The sequence below is a fragment of the Ascaphus truei genome, chromosome 9 (genome assembly GCF_040206685.1).
Source record: "Ascaphus truei isolate aAscTru1 chromosome 9, aAscTru1.hap1, whole genome shotgun sequence".
Classification (NCBI taxonomy): domain Eukaryota; kingdom Metazoa; phylum Chordata; class Amphibia; order Anura; family Ascaphidae; genus Ascaphus; species Ascaphus truei.
The window spans coordinates 58365273-58390898 of NC_134491.1; the positions used below are offsets into that span (position 1 = coordinate 58365273).

Sequence of the window (25626 nt, forward strand, 5' to 3'; positions counted from 1 at the left end):
CCTGAAAACCTGGCCTGTTTGCGGCCCTCGAGGACTGGAGTTGTGCAGGCCTGATATATATTGTAACGTGACATTTTACTTTACAATTTGATTTGAATAATTGAAAAAGGGGTATTTTAAAAGTTTCGTTCTATTACTGCACAATCACTAGGATAGCCAGATACTTCTACCACAAAGGATCAAATCTTAAGACATTCTACCACAAATTGTACTTGAAAGCAAACTAATTGAAGGGGGGAAAAAATATATTTTGTTTCCAGTTTCTGGGAGGTTCAAAAAGTGTTGTTATAGTTCAGGTCAGCAAATAATAGTCTGTGCTTATATAGATAATGTTCTGATGTGTTCTGTCGAGGGATGCTGGTTTATTCTCCTTTCTATTACATGGCATGTATACATATAGTCACGTTAATAAAAAAGGTCAGTGTCTATACAATACATTCTACAACGGAGCACCAATCTCTGAAACTGAAATGTCAAATGGAATTACAATGAACAACCGGATCTGGCAGTATTTTTTCAAAGTGACTAAAATGGATTTAATTGATTAACACTAGTTTAACTCACGTCTAATATTTGATGCTACATGATTCCAATACAGCTAAACGATACAATACAAAAATGTGTTATCTAAAAAAAACAAAAAAAAACACAACCAAAATAAAGATAGCGAACAAAACCTATATAGTTTCTTTTACAGGAAAATACTTTTGAAGTATGCATGTAGTACAGTAACTGCCCATTCTTTTAAAGAAAATCTACTGCAAGCAAAGTTATCAACCTCCAGAATAATCACATCGCATTACTAAGCATAACCCCAAAAAGTGTACAATATGCACACTTGGAAAATACAAAATAAAAAATAAAAAAAAGCAACGGGTGAGATTCTATTTATAAGTGTGAAAAGTCCAATTTTAGTACTGTGGTAGAAAGTCTTGATGCAAATTCATGACATTGTTCTCCTGTTGGGGCGACATTACAAAAACACTTATGAAAACAGGATAACAGGGCAACAGCAACTTAAGCACTGTAATCTTATAGTTGTTTCTTTAATAATTATACTACAGTACGCTATCAAAACTGTCTTAGTAGAGTAGGATTCTTTTAAAATTCTTCCCTGGTAACCATATACAAAGGGGAGGCATATTTGTATCATATGCCTGTAAAGAAGCTCTGTAGGATAAGACGTCTTTCCATCTGTGGAGTTTCACTGGTTGTTTTTGGCTTTAGCATGTGTTAAAATGTGAGATTTCAGGTTGGTCGATTGAGCAAATTTTTTATTACAGCCATCAAAAGGGCACACATAGGGCCGGTCTCCGGTGTGAATTCGCACATGAGTGCGCAAATTGAAGTCCAATGAGAATCGCTTGCCACAGCCTTCAAATGTGCACTGTAAAGGAAAGAAAGGACGCTTTGAGCGAAAGAACTAGCACATACAGATCACTTAGTTGGTCGAATAGGAGCCACAGCTTTAGTGTATTATATCTTCTACAGTAAAAGTCAACTATGATGCCATCATACTGTAGCAAAAGCTTGAGCTTACAGACTATATTATTTGCGGCTTCCTTAAATAAAAGAAACAATTTATATTAAAAAAATAGACAGCTGTGCAATCAAAATGTAAATGATGTTGGTGTTACTATCGCTGCCTATTGTTTCTTGGTTGTTTCAACATTTGGTAATGGGTCTGGCTACCCCCTGCCCTATTTAAAGCAGGAACTGTATTATGATCAATCCAGCACTTTATCAACTATTCAGAGTCTAAAAACCCTACAATAAAAACCACTAAGATTTTAAGGCCAATAAAACGCAAAAAAAAAACAAAAACAAAAAAAAACCACACAGTTCTAAAGTACAAATGTCAAGTAGATTCATGGAGCCTATACATTACCTGAAATGGCTTCTCGCCAGTGTGAACCAGTTGATGTCTCTTAAGTTTTGAACTTTCAACGAAGGCTTTCCCACATTCTGCACAGACGTGTACTCTTGGACCATGTGTGTGTAAATGCTTCCTCATTGCAGAGTTATCCCTGAACATCTTGGTGCAACCCTGGGGGGGAAAAAAAAGGTAGAGAATTAGATAATCCTTAAGTACCCACACCTCCACAAATACATTATTATAAAAAAAAATTTAATCCATCAAGTTTGTACAGTGTGACCAGGGGAAATGACGCACACTTTTTAAAGCTAACCCATTGCCAGTTTTGGCTTAAACTCAGATTCTAAAGTATAGATGCACTAAAGGATCAGTTCCTCCTGCTTTGTTTACTTAGATCGACTATGTAACTTGCCTTCCTCCTGCCTTTTGCCTCTAAACTCCTTGAACGTCTTGTATTCCCTCGTTTGCTTCAATTTGCTCAACACGCATTCTCTCCTAGACCCTCTACAATCTGGCTTCCGCACTGCTCACTCAACTGAAACAGCCCCCACTAAAATAAGTAATGACCTCCATGCTTCCAAAGACATAGGTCATTACACTCTGCTCATATTACTCGACCTCTCTGCAGCATTTGACACCGTGGACCACCCTCTTCTCCTTCTCCATACTCTTGGTATTCGTACCAAAGCTCTGTCCTAGATCTCCTCTTACCTCTCCCATCGTACTTTCAGTGTCTCTTCTGCCAACACGCCCTCCTCTATCGATCTCTCTGTGCGGGTACCCCAGGGCTCTGTCAGGGGACTTCTCTTTTCTCTGTACACACTTTCTCTAGGTGACCTAATCCCATCTCTTGGGTTTAAAGATCACCTCTATGCGGACGACAGACAAATGTACTTTTCAGCCCCTGACCTTAGACCTGCTGTACAGACCAAAATGTCTGAATGTCTCTCTTCAATATCATCCTGGATGGCCCTACACCGACTTAAACTGAACATGGCAAAAACCAAGCTCCTCATACTTCCTCCCAAACCTGGTCCTACTACCTCCTTCCACATTACTGTTGTTATACCATCATTCACCCAGTAGCCCAAGCACGCTGCTTATGGGTCAAGCTCTACTCCTCTCTCACATTCAAAACATTTCTAAAACCGTTTCGTTTTATCTTCCGCAATATTAAAAAGATAGGCACTTTCCTGTTGCTCGACTGCTAAAACTGACTCAGGCCCTTATTCTCTCCAGTCTCGAGTACTGTAACCTCCTGCTGTCCGGCCTTCCTGCCTCTCACCTGTCTCCCCTACAATCTATCCTAAACGCTGCTGCCAGAATCACTCTACTCTTTCCTAAAATCTGTTTCAGCATCTCCCTTGCTGAAATCACTCTCCTGGCTTCCTATCAAATCCTGCATCTCGCACTCACTTCTCACTTTTAAAGCTATACACTCTTCTGCACTCCTTACATCTCAGCCCTAATTTCTTGCTATGCACCATCCCAACTCTTGCGTTCTGCTCAAGGATGTCTTCTCTCTACCCCCTTTGTATCTAAAGCCCACTCCCGCCTTAAACCTTTCTCACTGACTGCCCCACACCTCTGGAATGCCCTTCCCCTCAATACCCGACTAGCCCCCTCTCTATTCACCTTTAAGACCCACTTGCTTAAAGAAGCATATGAGTAGCACCATGGATAATACTAGACACGATACATAAAGCTTGGCCCCCTACAGACGCCCTTACCAGAATCCCCTCTTACTGTCTCTGTAGGTTCTTCCTACCTACCAATTAGATTGTAAGCTCCTCGGAGCAGGGACTCCTTTTCATAAATGTTACTTTTATGTCTGAAGCACTTATTCCCATGATCTGTTATTTGTATTATGTTATTTATAGGATTGTCACATGTATTATTACTGTGAAGCGCTATGTACACTAATGGCGCTATATAATAAAGACATACATACATAGGAAGCTGGGTATCTCCAGAGCTGAACCACTTTAATTTCAGCTCTGTCCTCAGTCCCCCAGGATAAATCGCCTTCAATTCAAGGGAAATAAAATGGACGTTTAACTCTTCCGCGTCACAAGGGCCAATAGGCAACCAAACGACTCGGGTAAGTATCACGGGGAGCAGGGAGTCCCTGGAGCGAAAATTAAACGCAGTTCAGGAGACACCCTGCTTCCTATACATGTCAAATACATACACGTGTGTTGCCAGGGAGGAACTGGTCCTCTAAGGGATCACTATCCTCTGCAGTGCAAGTTATTAGCAGGGTTCACCTGATCTTGCTTCTGAGGATATTGAATAAGACCAAGTCACCAAAAGTACTGACATTTGCCAAGTTTATATCAGAGATTTTAATCTAATTGTACATACTTTGTGTGGGCAGGCTATCGTTCTTGGAGCATCATCTTCTTTGATTTTTCTAGGCTTCATTCTTGGGAAAAAACAACAGTATGTATAAAAATATTGGATCAATTTGGACCTTTAGGATTCCAAAGCTGCTTTATTACCATATTATGGTGAAAATTCCAACAAATCTTTTGTTTTATACGTGAAAACAATGTGAATAAACTAGTGGTTTTCACCTATTTTTGGTTAAGGAAATCTAGAATTAGATTGTAAAGTTCTGGGGAACCCAAACCCCTCTCCCCCCCTCCTCCCCATGCACACGGGCCTGCACCAGTCAGCAACTCCCTTCTGTCAGCCGGAAGTTGAACACCACACCCGGCACCGACAGGAGGAGGGAGGAAGGATAGCAGTGACCGGGCGACTGCTGCTGCTGAGCTAGGGAGCCGCCGGGTCACTGCTGCGTGGGGTGCCACCGCCGTGCCTGGGACAGCGGAAACCCTGGTTGAAAAATGAACAAACATACTAGATGACAAAATGTTAAGTATCAATATTCAGTGACCAATACAGCTACCAGAACACACCCAATCTGAATGGAAAAAAACTAAATTAAGTAATTTTCTTTCCATGTCCATAGGTAACTTTTAGAAACAAATTAATGCATTATTTATTGCATAATGTACAATTAGATTTACAAGGCTTTAATAGTGTCACCTTTGCCAATAAAAAAAAAAACTACATTTATTTAAACATTTCTATATTTTGAATGAAGGTAAAAGAAAAGGACACTTAACATGGACCTGGAAGCAGCAATACATTCAAATTCCTGTGTTTTTAATAAATCATTTGTGTAATTTTAGATGATACTTACTGCATTTTCCTCCCCTTATTATGCCTCTTTTAATTAGTTTTAATGTATTAAGCTTCCTTGGTAGCTGTCCATTTACAAAAGGCACCCATATACTGTAGCAACCATTTACAAAGGCACAGTTCTTCCTTCTGAAATTGAGCAGCCATACTGTGAACCCGGGGAAGCAGGATCTTTGCCAATCGACCGACAGCTTAGGCAATTACATTTCTGTAAAGCTAAGCAACAGCTCCATCTACTAAAAAAATTAAATCAAACACAAACGGTATTGCCACTTTAACGGCAGAAAAGATCACTTGAAAAAAAAAAAAAAAACACAACACACTGTATAAACTTAAGAGAACATGGGGCAATAAAATGGTTTCCTCATACAATTACCTTGCAAATTCAGCCAACTGCTTGGGATCAGACAAATCAATGCCGGGAATTCCTCCTGGGGGAAGTTTCTTCCCTGTCATGTATTCAGAATAGTCGGGAGGAGAGTTTTCTCCAATAATCTGTTCTTCCACCACCGTTTCATGGTCAATATCCTTCTTATCATCTGAAAACATAAGAACCAAATGTTATGAATAGCCTAAAATTATTTTAAAGAAATATTACATTCACGGTGAGATCACACCCTTCTCTGCACATACATTTTGCAAATGTTTTTAACGCTAGTTTAAATGTATAACTTGTGTAACTAAACAAAAGTTCAATATCAATGCGAATTAATGTTTTTATGCTGTAGCAGCCACTGAAAGTTTTACATGATCCCAAAGCAACCACAATTCCAAGAATGTCAAAGCTCACGGGATGTATTACACATGTATGTTTAGGTGATACACAGTGCATGTGGCACCAATATAATGATGGTGAAGGAGGAACAGAACAAACATGATCCATATACCAAAATAGAATTGAAATTATAAAGTCCATATACCCAGTTATACACCATACACTACCAAAATGGATTTGGAAATACAATTTACAAAATGATTGAAAGAATACAAATCAGTGTGGTGTAAAAATTGTGAAACTAGCTTGTGTCATATTGAAAGAACATTTAGATCGTAACTGTAAAATGAACAATGTTTATCTAATGTGTGTACAGTATTTAACTTTTTCATTCTGATTTGTTGATTGAGATAAAGCTATACAAATGGTGTTGTAAGTTGTCAATGTTTTGCTTCACTCAAAGCCAGTCACTGGATTAGACTATGCTGGAGTACAATACACTCCTTGTCCAACACTTCTCTATATATGTCGTTGTAGAGGTAAAACTCGTGAAGTGCTTACTTATTAGTTCAGTTACAAAACAAAAAAAATAAATCAAGTACTATTTTGAAACAATGTCAAAAAGAACATTTATTCACATTTTCCTCAGTGCTCAAAGAATGTTGTTAGGGACTTTTACCTCTACTACGACAATATACAAGTCAGCCTCAAAAACAAAACACTTAAAGGGGCAGCCCCCTATTGCAGGTAAAAATTATAAAGCAGCTCTGTGTAGTTGACGACCTTAAAAAGATAGTTTTATTTATTTCTATACAAACGAGAGGATATACTCTGCGCCTAATGAAAATGTCCATATGTAGTGTGATAATGTCTCACTGATGTAATATACAACCGTTAGTTGTTGTAGACACATGTCCTGGTTGCTGCAGTCAGAATTCAGTGATGATTCCCAATGCATGAAACGAGATAAAAACATATAGCATAACACTGTAAGGTAGTTGGCAAGCGCAAAATATTGTGCTAGATAAGAACATCAGGGGATTTTAATAAAAGTGACAGGTAAGTGAAAAAGATACACTCTGTATCTCTCGAAACATGAGGGCTAACTCTATTTGACCCTGCACAGCAGAACTGTTCAGCATATTGAAGCTGAAGCTTACGGACTAACTCCAGTTGAGCTCCGGATACCGGAACCGGCTTCACTCTCTCGCGAGACGTGAGGGAACCTGTGTGGAGACTACAGGAGGCAGTAGGAACAATCAGTCGTCATCAGCAGGTCTGGGATGCGGCGCACCACGCGGACTATTGGGTTACCCTGACGTCTATGAGAGGGTTTACTCTCAGATTATCCACCTCGGCTATCCTACTTATGTCTAGTAAGTAGGGATCTATTTACTGCAGCGGATTGCCATTGGAAGCGGTCAATACGACTATTACTTTTGTCGTTATATTATATTGTCATTGTATTTTGTTCTATATTTTTTTAATAAATGTACCTTTCTTTCCCCCCCCCACTTACCTTGTCACTTTTATTCAAATCCTCTGATCTTATCTAGCACAATATTTTGTGCTTTCCAACTACCTTACAGTGTTATGCTATATATGTTTATCTCATTTCATGCATTGGGAATCATCCCTGAATTCTGACAGCAGCAACCAGGACATTTGTCTACAACAACTGACGGTTGTATATTACATCAGTGTGACCTTTAATCACACTACATATGGAGATTTTCATTAGGCACCGAGTATATCCTCTTTTGTTTGCATAATTGTTTATCAGACATAGTCAGTCTTATATACTTAATGGCAGCCACCCTTCACTAATTCACGCTGAACATTTAGGTCTTCACTTATATATATAGATATCTATATATATCTATATCTATATATATATATATATATATATATTTTATATAAATTTGTTTGCGCTACACTATCCCTTTTTTTTAAACTTATTTCTGTGCTTAAAAAAATAAAAGGAACACGCGCTCGATCAGCAGAATATAAGCATATCAACAACTTATGTTTATTTGTTTGACCAATGATGGCTTTGCAATTACTATACAAAAAATGGCATAGGAATATAAAAAATAAAACACAATTCTACAATCGTTTAAGGACTGAAACGGTTTAATCAACCAGAGGCATTAGATAAAGAGTTAAAACTGCCTAAAAGCATTTATCATTGAAAAGTGAAGTTTAATAAAATTAGTTATACTGGCCTAATTTTCTTTCAAAATAAATAAAAAAAAGTGCGTCAATCATCTATATTTAACCAGTTACATTTGCCCCTGCCCTTTGTTCACTTTCATCCTAGGAGGGACTGCCCCTTCAACCAGCACATTCATCACTGCTTTCTAACAAAAATAAAAAATGAGCTGCTCAGGATCTTGCTTTCACCCTGTGATGTGTTTTTAAACAATCAACTCTCCAATTACCCTCAGTTTTACTTAGCTGCATCCTATTAAAAATAAGTTTTTCTTTTTCTGTGTCTGCTGAATGTAAATAGTTACTTCTATTTATCCTTTTGAAGAATGATGGCTTCATAATAACTTTTCACTACAAATGCATCTTAATATATAAAATCGAATGGTTAGTGCTATCTGCGGTGAATCTGATTGGCCAGAGGCTGAGGACCAATCAGATTGTTGGGTGTGACGTCACCCAACTGCCACTCTCTTCCCCTAGGCTCGGCGCGCGCCACACACACACACACACACACACACACACACACACACACACACACACACACACACACACACACACACACACACACACACACACACACACACACACACACACACACACACACACACACACACACACACACACACACACACACACACACACACACACACACACACACCTCTCCCCAGCGGCGCTCCAACTCACCTCTCCCCCTCCACCTCACCTCTCCCCCTCCCCGCTCCAACTCACCTCTCCCCCTCCCCGCTCCCCCTCACCTCTCCCCGCTCCACCTCACCTCTCGCCCTCCCCGCTCCAACTCACCTCTCCCCCTCCCCAGCGGCACTCCAACTCACCTCTCCCCCTCCCCGCTCCAACTCACCTCTCCCCCTCCCCAGCGGCGCTCCAACTCACCTCTCCCCCTCCCTGCTCCAACTCACCTCTCTCCCTCCCCGCTCCAACTCACCTCTCCCCCTCCCAACTCACCTCTCCCCGCTCCAACTCACCTCTCCCAACTCACCTCTCCCCGCTCCAACTCACCTCTCCCCCTCCCCCTCCCCGCTCCAACTCACCTCTCCCCCTCCCCGCTCCAACTCACCTCTCCCCGCTCCACCTCACCTCTCGCCCTCCCCGCTCCAACTCACCTCTCCCCCTCCCCAGCGGCGCTCCAACTCACCTCTCCCCCTCCCCGCTCCAACTCACCTCTCCCCCTCCCCAGCGGCGCTCCAACTCACCTCTCCCCCTCCCCGCTCCAACTCACCTCTCTCCCTCCCCGCTCCAAATCACCTCTCCCCCTCCCCGGCGGCGCTCCAACTCACCTCTCCCCCTCCCCGCTCCAACTCACCTCTCCCCCTCCCCGCTCCAACTCACCTCTCCCCCTCCCCGCTCCAACTCACCTCTCCCCCTCCCCGCTCCAACTCACCTCTCCTCGCTCCAAATCACCTCTCCCCCTCCCCGGCGGCGCTCCAAATCACCTCTCCCCCTCCCCGGCGGCGCTCCAAATCACCTCTCCGCCTCCCCGGCGGCGCTCCAACTCACCTCTCCCCAGCGGCGCTCCAACTCACCTCTCCCCGCTCCAAATCCCCTCCCCCCCTCCCCGCTCCAAATCACCTCTCCCCCTCCCCGGCGGGGGAACAGGCAGGTTGCCACGCGGCGCCTAAGATGGCGGCGACCGGAAGGACCCCCTTCCTCCCTCGTGGCGCCGAGTGAGAAGATGGCGGCGTCCGGAAGTACAGGTAGGTGTCGCGTGTGTGTCGCTCCCCCACTTCCCCTCCCCCCCCACCTCCCAGAGCACCGATATGCACCATGGGCAAGATGGCACTGGTGCCAGGTCAGCCCAGCTAATCAGTAAATTGTTATTTCCTTTGGAAGCAACTTCGCCAACTATGCTACATAATGTGGTTTAGTGTACTTCCTCCTCAGAAGCTGCTGATATGGACACCAGTATAACGTAGAAGCGTATGCAAATGGTGCCAAAGAGTCAATTGCACGGATATCTGCAAAAAACTTACACGGAAGCCAATGCTACTTAGGGGATCGTTGAATTAATCCCACAGTTATAATACCTTGGAGCACCTTGCTATATCTCCTTATATTACCTGACCTTTCATATTGTCTACATATAACCACCACTAGCGAGACAGAATGGGTAAAACTAAAGTAGACAATACACCAAAATCCATCAAGGACTACCTTAAGGATAAAATCAGTTGATAACCAGGAACCCCCTAATCAGGTTGAATCTGAAATAGAAGACACTGACAACTCACAAGCAGTTGGAAATTCCGACTTTCAACACATTCTGCTAAAGGAACTCCGATCCAACCATACAGATCTCACTAAGTGGCCTGTTGATTCTAAATTAGACCAGCTCAAGAGAAACTAACTGAAATAGACCATAGTCACGGCAACTGAAATTCAACAGGAGGCAATACATAAATACCTTTCCATTGAAAGAGAGGTGACCAAAATTAGATAAATTGGAGGATTATGAGAATCAGGATGGGTTAACCCTAACGATTATTGGGGTACCTGAAGGATCATAAAAGGTTCGACGGTTGAATTTATCAGAGTCCTACTGAATGAGATTCTAGGAAAAGACTACCAAAATCCAGGTTTTGAACTCGAAAGAGCACACAGATCATTTGGTCCCAGACCAAACTCCAATGACAGAGTGAGACCTATCCTGATGAAATTGCAGCGAAACCAGGATAAAGAAACCATCTTTAAAGTGGCTCGGCAGAAACAACTATCCTACTATCAAAGTCAAATTATGATAACCCCCGACTTTAGTGCCAAAACCTCAAGGAAAAGGAGGAGATGCTTAAATGGCGAGAACCGCTGATGAAAGCGGGAGTTAAAATAGCCCTATGGTATCCAGCAAAACTTCTGCATGTCCAACAACGAAAATACATTTCTGTGTTCTAATGTCAAGGATTTTCTGGCTTCGCAAAAGAATGCCCCAACCGAAGGTTGTTAATAATATTAATAATAACAACAATAGCATGTTCTTGTATAGTGCTGCCCTGCCCCGTGGAGCTTACAAACTGTTTTTTTTGGTGCCTGAGGCACAGGGAGATAAATGACTTGCCCAAGGTCACAAGGAGCCAACACCGGGAATTGAACCAGACTCCCCTGTTTCAAACTCAGTGCCAGTCAGTGTTTTTACTCACTGAGCCACTCCTGGCAAAACTAGCTGGCTTTAAGACCTTTGTGCCAACTCTGCCAGGGACAGGGTCAGGGACAATACGCACACAACATGGGTTGATAATTATGGTGTTCTGATGGTCTAACAGTCACCAATATATCTACTTCATTGTTAGCCCCGTTCTGGGGTCATTCTATAGAAGGTTTCATGTTTTTATGATTATTGGTTGCTAATTCATTCTGTTGGATGGTCTATTCAGAGAGGTTTAATAATGCTATGGTCTGTTGGCCGGTGTAGTTCTTATACACACACACAAATGGGAGTGCTGCCACAAATTCTGGGTCCCCTGGGTTTGGAGGAAAGCCAGCAGGGGGGCGCAGAAAAAAAAAAAAAAAAAAAAAAGTTTGCGCGCCCCTGTTCTAGAGGACCCCATCTGTCACTGAAATAGCGGGTGCAATCACATCTCTTAATGTTAGAGCTGGGCGTTCCGGATGGGTATCCAAGCAAATGACAAATTCTTAGCTCCTGCATTATGTCCTCTTATGTAGTGTATTTAATGGGGTGTGGGAGTGGGGTTTGTTACCAGGATCAATGATGTATCCAAGTATAGAATAGCAAAGTATAGATAAAACAAAAGGTTTATCATTAGATGTTGAAAAATCATTTGACTGTGGAATGGCCATATCAATCAGCCACTTTGAAGAAGTTTGAATTTGGCCCTAAATTCTGTTCAATGATCCAGGCCCTTAATAACAACACGCCCAAATCTGCGTTCTTAAATAATGGGAATAAGACTCAGTATTTCACCCTGGCTATTGAACCGTTGGCACAGGGTATTAGGAACAACTACAAAATTATTGGAGCATCTCGTCTGGCCCCACTCACAAAGTTGCCCTCTTGACTTGATGCTCCAAATCTAAGGAGAAGACCAAGATTAATTATACAAAATCTAAACTAAGGTGGCTGGGCTCGCATCCCTAAAATCTATAGACAGGAATTACATTCCAGTAAGCAATAGATCATATTACTTACCTTGGGGTACAAGTCCCAGGTAATTTACAAAGATTCTATGAGTTGAATTATAGTAAAGCACTTACAGATTTAAGAACGTTGTTAGACACGTGGAAAGGGCTAATGCTAACCTGGTAGGGTAGAACAACGGCTATTAAAATGATGATATTGCCAAAATGTATTTATTTATTCACTTTACTGACCATCCCGGCTCCAAAACCCTTTTTTTTTTTACAAAATCAGTAGACATGAGATTTATTTGGAATGAAAAGTTTTTTTTATTTTTTTATTTATTAGATGGAAGATTTTATGCTCCCCCAAGGAACAATGAGGATTAGCCAGCCCTAACATTAAATTGTACCACTCTGCCCACATCGCTCAGAACACTAACATATTGGTACTCCACTGTCTGATGCCCACTAGATAGAATTGGAGGAAATTATTACAGAGGCAAGGCCTATAGCTATGCTACTTTCACCCTGATTGGGTCTATACTTGAGGGGTCTGAAAGCATATCCATTTATCCCAAACGCTCTCCATAACTGGAGCACTGAGCCTCTCCAAACTGCAGCTCTACAGTATGGTTTCACCGTTTACAAAAATTAAATGTTTAAACCCTATTACGGAATAGAATTCGAGCCACTTATCACTGCATTAAACACAGTGCCTATATTCAGATTTAAACATGTCTACCAACAAGGTGCAATCCATGCTACAACTGCAAAAACAAATAGATTGAATTCACTTCTACCAATACTTTCAGATACCACATGCCTCCAAACCAAACATTTCCATCCGCTTTAGAATAGATAATATATAATGAGGAGCCTAGACATGCCTCATCTAGGATTCAGAGGCAGCTATCCTATCTCTCTATACAGAAGACATGGCGCCTACACTAGAAGCCTGCCACTCTGACATAGGGAGGCGCTTAGTGAAGAGTGGCAGGACATTTGGGGGTAGTTACGCAAGGCCTCGGTTTCTGCCTCAATAACGGAAACAGGCAATAAAATGTTCTATAGAACGTACCAGACTCCTATTAAATTAGCCCGTATGCAACCCGGCCAAACAGACGTCTATGAGACTATGAGGGGCAGACAGCATTTGATCTGCACATAAGGTGGAGTTGCCCTAAAGTTACCTTTTTTTTTACAAAAAAGGTTTTCAGTGAGGTAAAGAATATCAAAGAGGTACATATCCCCTTCCAGCCCAAGAAGGTGCGGCTTGGGCTAAAATCGATACAGGTATCCCTAAACATATAAAGACTTTAATTAGACATCTCATCCATACCACCAAAAATATACCAGCAAGATCGTGGAAGAGTTCCAAAATACAGGCTCCCCATCATGAGTATAATGGCAACAGACTTTGGAGCTGGGATTTTAGCCTATAATACCAGGGTCCTTCATACACCGAACAAGGATCATTTGGAATTTAGGCAAATAATCTTATGTTAGAATTGTGTGATGATAGTTTGACTGACTATCAATACCACTGTAAAGTGTATCAAATCAATTTGAATGTTGATCTGATTGTTTTTCTTGGTTGTCTTTTACCTTGGAATATGGAATCTCTATTGTTACGTTGGAAGGACTGCAATATACAATGTACAAGTTTATTTATTTATAAAATATTTTACCAGGAAGTAATACATTGAGAGTTACCTCTCGTTTTCAAGTATGTCCTGGGCACAGAGTTAAGACAAATAATACATGTTTACAAATACAGTTACATAATGAGCAGGGTATACATTATACACAAGACATTGCATGCAAGTTAAAGATAATTTGTATTATGGGCCTATGAAACAGTTACAGACCACATTAAAATGTGTGACAGCCTTAGATTTGAAAGAACTTAGACTTGTGGTGGGAGTGAGAGTCTCCGGTAGGTTGTTCCAGTTTTGGGGTGCACGGTAAGAGAAGGAGGAGTGGCCGGATACTTTGTTGAGCCTTGGGACCATGAACAGTCTTTTGGAGTCTGATCTCAGGTGATAGGTGCTGCATGTGGTAGGGGTGAGGAGCTTGTTCAGGTAGCTGGGTAGCTTGCCCATAAAGAATTTGAAGGCAAAACAAGAAATGTGAACTTTGTGCCTAAACTCGAGTGATGACCAATCTAGTTCTTTGAGCATTTCGCAGTGATGTGTGTTATAGTTGCAAGTGATCTCAGAAAAAAGAATTGAATGTTGTGTCGACAATGTTTGATGGATCGTTTTTTTTTAGTTAGAATATAGCAGGGCCCCGCTTCTCGGCGATCCGCCGGTGCCAGGAAGGGTGCCACCCAGGGGTCGCGCATGTGCAAAACAGGCCAGCCCGGGGTCGCACATGCGCAGAACGGCGCATTGCCGGTCTGCGCATGCGCACCTAACGAAAATCACCGGTTCCACTTTCCGGCGGGTCCTCAGAACGGAACTCGCCGTATTAGTGGGGCCTTGCTGTATTGTATAAAGCCGCAATTGTCAACAAAAATTTAAAACAAAAACAAATAAAAACTCAAGAAAAGAAACACCGACTGAAAACAATGGACAGCGTTTTAATCAGTGGAGTGTGGTTTAATTCCCTTGTGTTATTGGACAAGGTACTCTATCCCCCTGTCCCTCAGACACCAAAAACAGTTTGTAAGCTCATCTGGACAAGTCCTGAGTCTGTAAAACTCCTATGTGCTGCGTACCGCGCACTATACTATAATTGTGATGTGTTGAGTCCCATTGGGAGAAAAGCACTATCTTTCTTTACTATATATTTCTGAAAGCATTGTATGTTTCTCTGTCTGTACTGTGTTCCCTGTCCGTAGCGGCAATCTCATTGGTCCCTTGGCCCACCCGCCCCCGCACACCTCTCATTGGCCTCACACTCACACCACTGCTTCAGGCCCCCTTGCAGCTCACCTTCCCCCCTCCCGGTGGCCATCACTCTCCCCCGTCACCCGGACCGCAGCTCACCTTCCCCCCTCCCGGTGGCCGTCACTCTCCCCCGTCACCCGGACCGCAGCTCACCTTCCCCCCTCCCGGTGGCCGTCACTACAGGCCCCGCACCTTCCCCCCTCCCGGTGGCCGTCACTCCCGTCACACGGACAGGCCCTGCACCTTCCCTGCGTTTCCCGCCGGCTCGCGCTCACAGGTGCAGAGAGGGGGCGCGTGCGCAGCGCTCACAGGCCCTGCACCTTCCCCCCTCCCGGTGGCCGTCACACGGACAGGCCCTGCACCTTCCCTGCGGCTCTGCAGAGAGGGGGCACGTGCGCAGCGCTCACAGGCCCTGCACCTTCCCCCCTCCCGGTGGCCGTCACACAGACAGGCCCTGCACCTTCCCTGCGTTTCCCGGCGGCTCTGCAGAAAGGGGGCGCGTGCGCAGCGCTCCCCGGACGGGAGGAGGGAGAGCAGAGAAGGGCCAGGCGCGCGACAATCGGAGGAGCGCGGGAGAGAGGAGCGGTGCTGTGAGTCCTGGCAGAGGTGAGGGGCCTTTGTGTGTGCGTGGGGAGAGGAGGGGGGGGGGAGGGGACAATGTGTGTGGGACACCGTGTGTGAGTGTGGGGGAGGGGGGGGACAGTGTGTGTGTGTGGGGGAGGGGGGGCACAGTGTGTGTGTGTGGGGGAGGGGGGGCACAGTGTGTGTGTGTGGGGGAGGGGGGGGCACAGTGTGTGTGTGGGGGAGGGGGGGCACAGTGTGTGTGTGGGGGAGGGGGGGCACAGTGTGTGTGTGGGGGAGGGGGGGGGCACAGTGTGTGTGTGGGGGAGGAGGGGACAGTGTGTGTGTGGGGGAGGAGGGGGACAGTGTGTGTGTGGGGGAGGGGGGGACAGTGTGTGTGTGGGGGAGGGGGGGACAGTGTGTGTGTGGGGGAGGGGGGGACAGTGTGTGTGTGGGGGAGGGGGGGACAGTGTGTGTGGGGGGGAGGGGGGGACAATGTGTGTGGGGGGGAGGGGGGGACAATGTGTGTGGGGGGGAGGGGGGGGACAGTGTGTGTGGGGGGAGGGGGGGACAGTGTGTGTGGGGGGGAGGGGGGGACAGTGTGTGTGGGGGGGAGGGGGGGGACAGTGTGTGTGTGGGGGAGGGGGGGGACAGTGTGTGTGTGGGGGAGGGGGGGGACAGTGTGTGTGTGGGGGAGGGGGGGGGACAGTGTGTGTGTGGGGAGGGGGGGGGGACAGTGTGTGTGTGGGGGAGGGGGTGGACAGTGTGTGTGTGGGGGAGGGGGGGGACAGTGTGTGTGTGGGGGAGGGGGGGGACAGTGTGTGTGTGGGGGAGGGGGGGGACAGTGTGTGTGTGGGGGAGGGGGGGGACAGTGTGTGTGTGGGGGAGGGGGGGGACAGTGTGTGTGTGGGGGAGGGGGGGGACAGTGTGTGTGTGGGGGAGGGGGGGACAGTGTGTGTGTGGGGGGAGGGGGGGACAGTGTGTGTGGGGGGGGGGGGGACAGTGTGTGTGTGGGGGAGGGGGGGGGACAGTGTGTGTGTGTGGGGGAGGGGGGGATAGTGTGTGTGTGTGGGGGAGGGGGGGATAGTGTGTGTGTGTGGGGGAGGGGGGGATAGTGTGTGTGTGTGGGGGAGGGGGGGATAGTGTGTGTGTGTGGGGGAGGGGGGGGATAGTGTGTGTGTGGGGGAGGGGGGGGGACAGTGTGTGTGGGAGGGGGGACAGTGTGTGTGGGGGGGGGGGACAGTGTGTGTGGGGGGGGGGACAGTGTGTGTGGGGGGGGGGACAGTGTGACTCCCGGGCAATGCCAGGTCTCTCAGCTAGTATTAAATAAAGACTAGTTATGATTGACCCGACTAGTTTAAATAGCATGAAGGCTGGTGCATGGTTGAGGCATTCTGAGTGCTTGCATGTTAGCTCAGACCCCTTTCCCCCCCCCCCACCTAGTAATTGAAGAGGGTCAGAGGTGGGGGAGAGAAGTTGAGTCATGCATATATGCCTTGAAACTGTGTACAGCCTCAAATACCATACTAAAAATGTGGCTACATGTCATAGACAACTACTTTGGATACTAGTAATAACCCCCACTATACACCCTTTTCCCATGCCTCGGATTGATGTTGAACGGCATCTGCTTTCAGGGGTAAGTAACCCTACTCTTTACTACACCCAGTGATTGTTCTGCTTTATCGATGTTCTGCTTTTAGCAGTCAGCCCGTCTCCTTTAATAGTGATCATTCTGGCATAGCCCTTCACTGTCCCTTTTCCCCTGCTTTTTCTCCTTCACCAACTTGCGTGCCAGACACGTTTCACCCTGTGCTACACTGCTTCACCCGCAAGACATACAAACTTTTCATACACTTCATGAAGCCAAGAACTATGGAAGCAGCCAGAAGATATTCCTGTGTGTTAATCGATACTACACAAGGATAAATTCTGATGCAGTTGATTATGGCACACACTATTTTCACTAGTTCGTCATTAGGCTATGTCCATAGTGACTTTAGCCGTGCAGAGGCGCACTGAGGCTGAGGGAAAGCGGGTGCTTTCCCTGGCCTTAGTTCGCGCGCTGTCCGGGGGCGGGCCAGTGGCGTCACGGAGCTGGTTTGCCCTCATTGGGCGAACCGCTCCCGTGAGTGCCGAAACTAAAATTGAATTCTCGGCTACGCTTCCGCACGCCTGCAGACGCGTGCGCGAGCCCCTGCTAAAGCCGCTCTCATTGCGGCTGCAGGGGCTCACTGCCGAGCGTGAGTGCGGGTCAGCGGATAAGTGCTGACTATGCCCGCGGGCTAAGGCCCCGCTCCCTCCATCAGCGCGCCAGCACTGCAGACAGACGGGGCGCTGACAGACACAGACCGCGATATGCGGTCTGTAGGGAGCGGGACGTGATTTAAGCAGGGGGGCGTGGTTTAAGCGGAGGGACTCGCTACCCCCCCCCACGGGCTCGGGCTGCCCTAGGTGTGTGATCGGCTGGGCTTGTACAGACAGCACTGGGAGAGGGACACTGTATCCGGCTGCAGCAGGAGACTAACTCACACGCTGACACACACGCGCACACACGCACTCAGACACACACACAGACAGGCACTCACGCTGCTTTCCCTCCACACTCTCCTCCCCGCTCCCCGAAGCCTCCCCTCCTCCCGAAGCCTCCCCTCCTCATTGGCTCACAGCCACACCACGTGACACGTTGACGCTAGGAATTACAATTGTCTTGAATCCCCTAGCGGCTGACACGTCACAGCGTGTAGTGAGCTGTGCCGTGAGGGGGGACCGGGACCGGCTCGGGAGGATTCCCATTCTGGTGGGGAAAGCTTGTGCAGCCGCCCGGGTCCCAGGCCTTAGACTTGCACATTTGAATGCAAACAGGAATCTTCTATAACAGTGGTGCGCAAAATGGGGAGGGGGCACACGGTTGCAGAGCCCTTGCGCTTTCCCCCCAGGCAAGTAAATTAAATGCCAGGGGAGGCGCGAGGCCTCTGCAACTTCACTTTCCTGCTCTCAGCCGGCTCTTCCCAGACACGTTGCCGTGACGCGTTGCCATGACATTTGACGCTGCGTGGTCAAAAGGCAAAGCGGCACGACATCATATGACGTGTGGAGCCCGAGAGCAGGTAAGGAGGGGGGGGGTGCGCATGTGAAAGTTTGCGCACCCCTGATCTAGAACAGGGATGGTCACTGGACTGGGAGTTGGAGCCAGAGTTTACCTGTCTCATTGTCAAGCAGCCACGATAAGAAAAAGATTAAAATGAATACCTGTATACACTGTCACGAGCATAACCCGACAATGCCAGTTTCATCTGGTGCCGTCAGGTTATACGCTGTGTCAGTGCGGAGTGTAATTTGACAGCACTACACTGACACAGGACGTAGCCAGCAGAGTACAAGTTGAAGGGGCGACATGTAGATGGGGCAGTTGGAGAGTGGGTAATTGGACAGCAAAGCAGGGACAGTCTCCACAGCCAGCATAACATGTAGCTCAAGCAGACAGGGATATATATTCACAAAACCCTGTGCTGCTTCATGGCCCACCAGGGGTTGCTGGTCCACAGGAGCTGGTTATGGGGCGCTCTGGCTTCTCTTCTATGTCTATGGTCTCTGCATTGTCTGCAGTCAGAGCGCACATTTTTTTCCCTTCAGGTGCTGCACATGAAGCACTGAAGGGCCGCATTCGGCCCTTAGACCATGGGTTGGCCACCCCTGATCTAGAAGGAATTTGTGGAATAAATTAGGTGTTCAAAACATTGGTTGAACAGTTATATTATACAAAAGGGAGTAGGTAAAGACAACCTACACTGTTACAAACTAGCTTCAAAACTCTTCTTGGTGTAAGAGACATATATAAACATACACAGAAAGTGAAACTTCTTTGCGTTTTGGCACTGAAATTGTATTTAGTTTTTATGATTTTGATTGAAAGACTGTGTACAGTATATATTTTTTTCCAGCAGAAATTACCATAGTATTAGTTGGAATACATGATACAATTGATATCTAACTAAATAATAATACATACATTTTGGATTTTAAAGTATCTAAATGGCGTTAGGCCTCGGGCATGGTCAGCGCTTAGGCGCTGACCCGTGCTGAGGCGCGCTCTTGCTTAACAGTGAGCCCCTGCAGCCGCAATGAGAGTGGCTTTAGCAGGGGCTCGCGCACGCTTCCGCAAGCGTGCGGAAGCGTAGGTCTTATCCAATTTTTAGTTTCAAGCGCTCAAGGGAGCGCAGGGCCGGTCACATGAGCGGTTCGCCCAATGAGGGCGACCAGCTCCGTGACATCACTGGCCCGCCCCCCGACGGAGTACGAACCAAGGCCAGGGAAAGCACCCGCTTTCCCTCAGCGCGCCTCCGCACGGCTGCTGCAACCCTGGACGCAGCCTTACTCTCAAAAGTTTTTTATTCAATCAAAATTATATAAATCAAAATACAATTTCAGTGACAAAATGCAAAGAAGTTTGAGTTACGTTAGTGCTCGGCACCCCCCTCGTTTGTTATAATCATTCGTGTTACTAGATTATAATAATCTATATAGAATTCATGTGTTATATGTTTACATACCTTGCATCTTTTGCACTTCTATTGTTTTTATTAGAAATGGTACATTTGTAAAAGGTTTGCTATTTGCACTTCTATATTTGTACTCACTGGGAATTCCTCTAATATCACTGTTCCTTTTGTTTGTTTGTGTGTGTGTACACACCCACTTGAGCAGAAGTGTGTGTCCATGCCTCGGCGCATTTGCTGGCGATGTCGGGCGCATCTGCGCATGCGCTGGCAGCAACTGCCGTTTCTGCACATGCAAGTGCGGCGGCCATTTCTACGCATGCGCTGTTGTCGGCGCCCGCTTCTGAGCATGCGCTGTCTGTCTATACGCCGGCAGCGTCATCCTCTTCTGCGCATGCGCTGCTGTTCGCTTGTGCAGTACTTAATGACTGCATATGCGCATGCTGAGTTGGCCATTTCTGTGTATGCGCGAACGGCGCAAATCTATGATGCGCATGCGCTGGAGCGTATGCGCATGTGACTGACAATCAGCATGCGCGGACGGCGCAAACAGATTCTGCACATGCGGAAGTGACTGACATTATCCCTCAAAAACCACACATGGCGTTTTTTATGTTTCCTGTTTTTATTCAATTTTTTTTTTTAAATGACAAATTTCACCTGGTTTGTGAACAATTAGACATCTCTAATGATGTCTGTTACTAAATGCTTGTTTTGTGTTTAGCCCTATTCATTGCCTAAAGCAGGGGTGTGCAACATTTTCAAAGGCTCTTCCCCAGAACACTTAAACTTACTGCCGGGGTAGAACGCTAGAGTTCGGGGATCATGGCCAGGTTATTGCTTCACTAGCGATCAAATGGTAATGACCCCACTACTTTTCTTGTGACTGCATTCACCTCTGAATGTGATCTCCCTTAGAAAACAAGCAACTGTAGCGTGCCATGCTCAGTATGGTACAAGGGACCCTGGCATGCCAGCACTCATGCCAGTTAGGCCAAAGACGGCAAGACAGAATGTTTCAAGAGGGACTGCATTTTCAATGCTTTGTTTTTAGGCAAAGAACACAAATGCACACAAAACAAATAATCTAATTGCATAACCATAATTGTAACAAAGCAACATTTTTTCACATTTTAGCTTAGGGGTGTTTGCCATAGAAAACAAAAAAGGCCAGCCACTACAAACAAAATTCTCAAAATATAACTATTACCAGGCAAATAAACCAGTCACACTTGGAACCATTAATCCAACATACATGAAAAACATTATAGCAGCAGAGTTGGACAGCTTAACAAGATGTCAGAAGACAAAAATTCTGCTTCATAAAAATATAAAAAGGCAAAAAATACAGATACACAAGGTAAAGCGTCATTTAAGCATACAAAAACAAACTGCCAGCAAAGGACCATAAGGTGGCGCTTATAGTGCCGACTACAGCGGCAAAACAAATGCATCGCGGTCGTCACATTCGCTTATAGTAAGCGTGACACGACTGTTTGGTCGCGATCGCTGGAAGTCATCTCTATTTGATTTTTCCAGTGACCGTAGCGTCGCCATCACCGCACTATAAGAGTAGCCTAAGGCCTGGGACCCGCTGCGCTCGTTGGCGCGGGCGGCAATGTCGCGAGTTCCCCACAAGCAGGGGAATCCTCGCGAGCCGGTCCCGGTCCCCCCTGGCGGCACAGCTGACTACACGCTGTGGCGCGTCAGCCGCTAGGAGACACAAGAGAATGGTGTTTCCTAGCTTCGACGCGTCACGTGGTGTGGCTGTGAGCCAATGGGGAGGGGAGGCTGCGGGAGGAGGAGAGGCTTCGGGGAGCGGGGAGGAGTGTGGAGTGAAAGCAGCGTGAGTGCCTGTCTGTGTGTGTGTCTGAGTGCGTGCGTGCCTGTCTCTGTCTGTGTGTGTGTGTGTGTGTGTGTGTGTGTATGAGTGCCTGCGTGTGTGTGTTTTTTTTACTTACCTGCAGCCCGTGGCAGCCCGTGGAGGGAGGGGGGGGGAAGAGTAGCGGGTCCCTCCGCTCAAGCCACGCCCCCCCCTCCCTGTCAATCCTCCCACTCCCGCCCACCTCCCGCTCCGGCCCCCCACGTCATGGCCGCGCCCCCTCACGTCATGGCCGCACCCCCACCGACCCGTTTGGCCACGCCCCCGCGACTACTGAAGTTTCCTGTAGACCGCAGTACAGCGAGTTGCACGCGCCGCCGGCAAGCAAGCCAGCCGTGCGGACGCGTGCAACGGGACCTTAGCCTAAGGCTGCGTCCCCGCTAGCCCGCGAGCAGACACAGGACACCCGCCACGCATGCTTTGAGCGCCAGCGCGCGCGGGGACTCAGCCGAAGTCTTAAAGGATACCTTAAAACCAGTGGTTTCCAACCTTTAAAAGAACATATTGTGAAATTCCGCTGAACCCCAACCCTCTCTAATAGCGCGATATCAACTGCACTGTAAAGAACCCCAACCCTCTCTAATAGCGCGATATCAACTGCACTGTAAAGAACCCCAACCATCTCTAATAGCACGATATCAACTGCACTGTAAAGAACCCCAACCCTCTCTAATAGCGCGATATCAACTGCACTGTAAAGAACCCCAACCCTCTCTAATAGCGCGATATCAACTGCACTGTAAAGAACCCCAACCCTCTCTAATAGCACGATATCAACTGCACTGTAAAGAACCCCAACCCTCTCTAATAGCGCGATATCAACTGCACTGTAAAGAACCCCAACCCTCTCTAATAGCGCGATATCAACTGCACTGTAAAGAACCCCAACCCTCTCTAATAGCGCAATATCAACTGCACTGTAAAGAACCCCAACCCTCTCTAATAGCGCGATATCAACTGCACTGTAAAGAAACCCAACCCTCTATAATTGCGTGTCTAAGATCAGATACATTGTACATTTTTCAAAACGACCAGAAAATTGCTTGGAACCCTTTTACAGATGCCTGCAGAACCCTGGTTGAAAAAACACTGCCCTAAGCTCTACTTAATATAGAAGGCTTATAAATATTTAAAAGAATATATATATATATATATATATATATATATATATATATATATATATATATATATATATATATCATGTTTATACTGAAATCAGAATGCAAGCGAACACCAACAAAAGGACTACAATAAAGGCAGTTGCGTTGACAATACACAGTCAAAACGCACTGCATTTGCATAAAATACAACATTATGTACAGTCAATTATAACCAACTATACTGCAATGACATGCCAGCTGCCAGATTTGGTGTTAGACAAGAATAGTTTATTTTTTATAAATGACAATGTACAACACTGTGCATGCCCCCCACCCCCACAGCATGTTCTACCTCCAAACTGCCACTCGGGATATTCTCTGCTGCAATATTCTGGCACAACTAGATGAATATGTTAAATAAAAAGAAAAAGCACACCTCCAATTCTTGGGTTACCAGCAAGAACACAAATAATCCATAAACCGGAATACGTATTTGCCCATGTAACCTAAACAACGACAGGGTTGGATCCTACATGAAGAAGCCGCTCATTAACAAAGCCCTTGCAATAAAGCTAGCAGGGGAACATTTCAGCTACAGAAACAGTATACAAATAAGCTTATACGTAGTTTGCCAAAGGTTGAGCATTGTGGAGGACTGGGTTATCTGTATATTATACACGCCTCCCCATGTAATAAATATATATATATATATAAAAAAAAAAACAATACTACCTAGAAATATAAACACACGAAATAGGTGGCAATCCCAAAGAGAAAGCGAGGTGAAAACATCCAGCAGAGGCAGAGAGCCCGCAAACACACCGGCGGTGTGCTGGGGCCGGGCGGCGGGCTGCGTGCCGGGAGAAGGCCGCTGTGAGCCCCGAGCTCAGGAGAGGGAGGAAATGTAACTCAAACAGGGGAAGAAAAACCCCGAGGTCCCGGCGGCTCTGCCGAGCAGAGACGGTGCATTCCCCTCCCCCCCGTTCCCCGAAGTGCGCCATTGCGGCCTAGTCCCCGAGCCAGCAGCAGCGCGCTCGCTCCCGCTCCGCCGCCATGTTCCCCGCCGCCATGTTCCCCCGGCCCCACACGCCATCTTTTTCGGGGCCGCCATACTGGCCAGCGAACATGGCGGCGCCCAGCACCACACCAAAAAAACATGGCTCCCTTTCAACACAAACAATTAGACCGTTTCGGGGGGGCAGCGTTGACTTTACCGGTGGGGGAATCGGTGCGCTGGGTAAAGGGACACGCCCTGGGGGCCTAGCGCTGCGCAATGCGGGAGCAGAAACAACAAGGAGCACAGCACTCACCCGAAGCCCACATCGTCACGGAAAACTCGCCCTCCAGGGTCTTGATCTGGACCTGCTTTTGCTCCCATTTCCTCCCGCTCGGTTCGGTCCCGCTCAGGTAACTCTTCTTGCTGCTGCTTTTCTTCCCGCCGCTTTTCTTCAGCCGCCCGCCCGAGCTTTTCCCGGCCACAGTCACCAACGTCTGCTCGATGTACTCGTCCTCCCCGCCGGGGGCCGGCACGGGGATGAGGATCTGATCTTCGTAACCGTCGTCGGCCCGCAGGTCCGAGTCGTCGCCGCCCACCACCTCCTCGCGGGTCTGCACCAGGATCACCTCCTGGTGGTGGTGGTGATGGACGTGGTTGGGGTCGTCGGGGTCCAGGGGCTGGAGGGCGATCATGGGCTGGTGGTGGTCATCGTCGTCATCGTCGTCGTCTTCGTCGTCCCCGACCACCGTGGTCTCGATGGTTTCCACCGGGATGGATTCTACCTCGATCTCGTGGAGCTCCACTATCTCCGCCGGCATCTCCGAGCCATCGGAGCCTATGTAGAGCGTGTCGCCCGATGCCATGTTGAATCCACCGCTTATTTCCCCCCCACCGTTGCTTTATTTATTAATTTTTCCCTTTGGATATCGGTGTAATTAAACTCTCTTCCCCCCCTCCCCCCCGGTCTCTTTATTTTTTTTTTTACCCCCCCCCTTTTCCTCCTCCTTCAATAACACAAATAGCAAGTCGACCCAGCAAATCTCGCCGCCGCTGTCCGCTCCGGCATTATCTCGCGAGACTTGGGATTTCAACGGCTGGACGGTGGGCGGCATCTTGGTTTTGGGGCTGGCGCGCGGCGTGCTGTCAACGTCAGAGAGAGAGAGAGCGGGGAAAGTGGGCGGGAGGGGGCGCTGCGAGGTTATCACGTGAGGGGTCGCTGCGAGGTGATCACGTGGGCGAGGGGGCGCGCTGCGAGGTGATCATGTGACTGGGGCGGGGCTTTTGTGGTGACAGGCAAGCATGATAGAGTTCAAGCTGAGGCCTGAGTGTCATCTTGTAGAATGTCATGCTGTAGAGTGAGTATGTTCATGGTGTGTAACTGTGTTTCTACTGCACTGTGAGTGGGTTACTGCTGTGTGAGTATTGTTCTGCGGTGTGAGTGGGTGTCGTGCTGCGGTGTGAGTGGGCTCCAGTATTCTGCGGTGTGTTGGTTCCAGTAGTGAGTGTCGTTCTTGCGGTGTGAGTGGGTTCTTGTGGTGTGTGTGTTCCTGCTGTGTGAGTGTCGTTCTGCAGTGTGACTGGGTTCTTGTGGTGTGAGTGTT

General features: G+C 47.1%; 1 protein-coding gene across 1 annotated transcript; it reads right to left on the minus strand.

The window, feature by feature from the left end:
- Positions 1–24980, minus strand: YY1 (YY1 transcription factor). Its single transcript, XM_075615082.1, has 5 exons — positions 24339–24980; positions 5460–5622; positions 4241–4301; positions 1889–2047; positions 1–1387 (listed from the first exon to the last, which is right to left on the minus strand). Exons 1-5 carry the CDS (start codon positions 24886–24888, stop codon positions 1205–1207), a joined length of 1116 nt encoding a protein of 371 aa, XP_075471197.1. The 5' UTR covers positions 24889–24980; the 3' UTR covers positions 1–1204.
- Positions 24981–25626: the final 646 nt, after the last annotated feature.

Coding starts and splice junctions, on each gene's coding strand:
- YY1 (XM_075615082.1), bottom strand. CDS start 24,888: ATGGCATCGGGCGACACGCTCTACATAGGCTCCGATGGCTCGGAGATG. Junction 4,302..5,459: donor CAGTTGGCTGAATTTGCAAG/GTAATTGTATGA, acceptor TTTTTTCCCAAG/AATGAAGCCTAGAAAAATCA. Junction 1,388..1,888: donor CTGGCGAGAAGCCATTTCAG/GTAATGTATAGG, acceptor TTTCCTTTACAG/TGCACATTTGAAGGCTGTGG.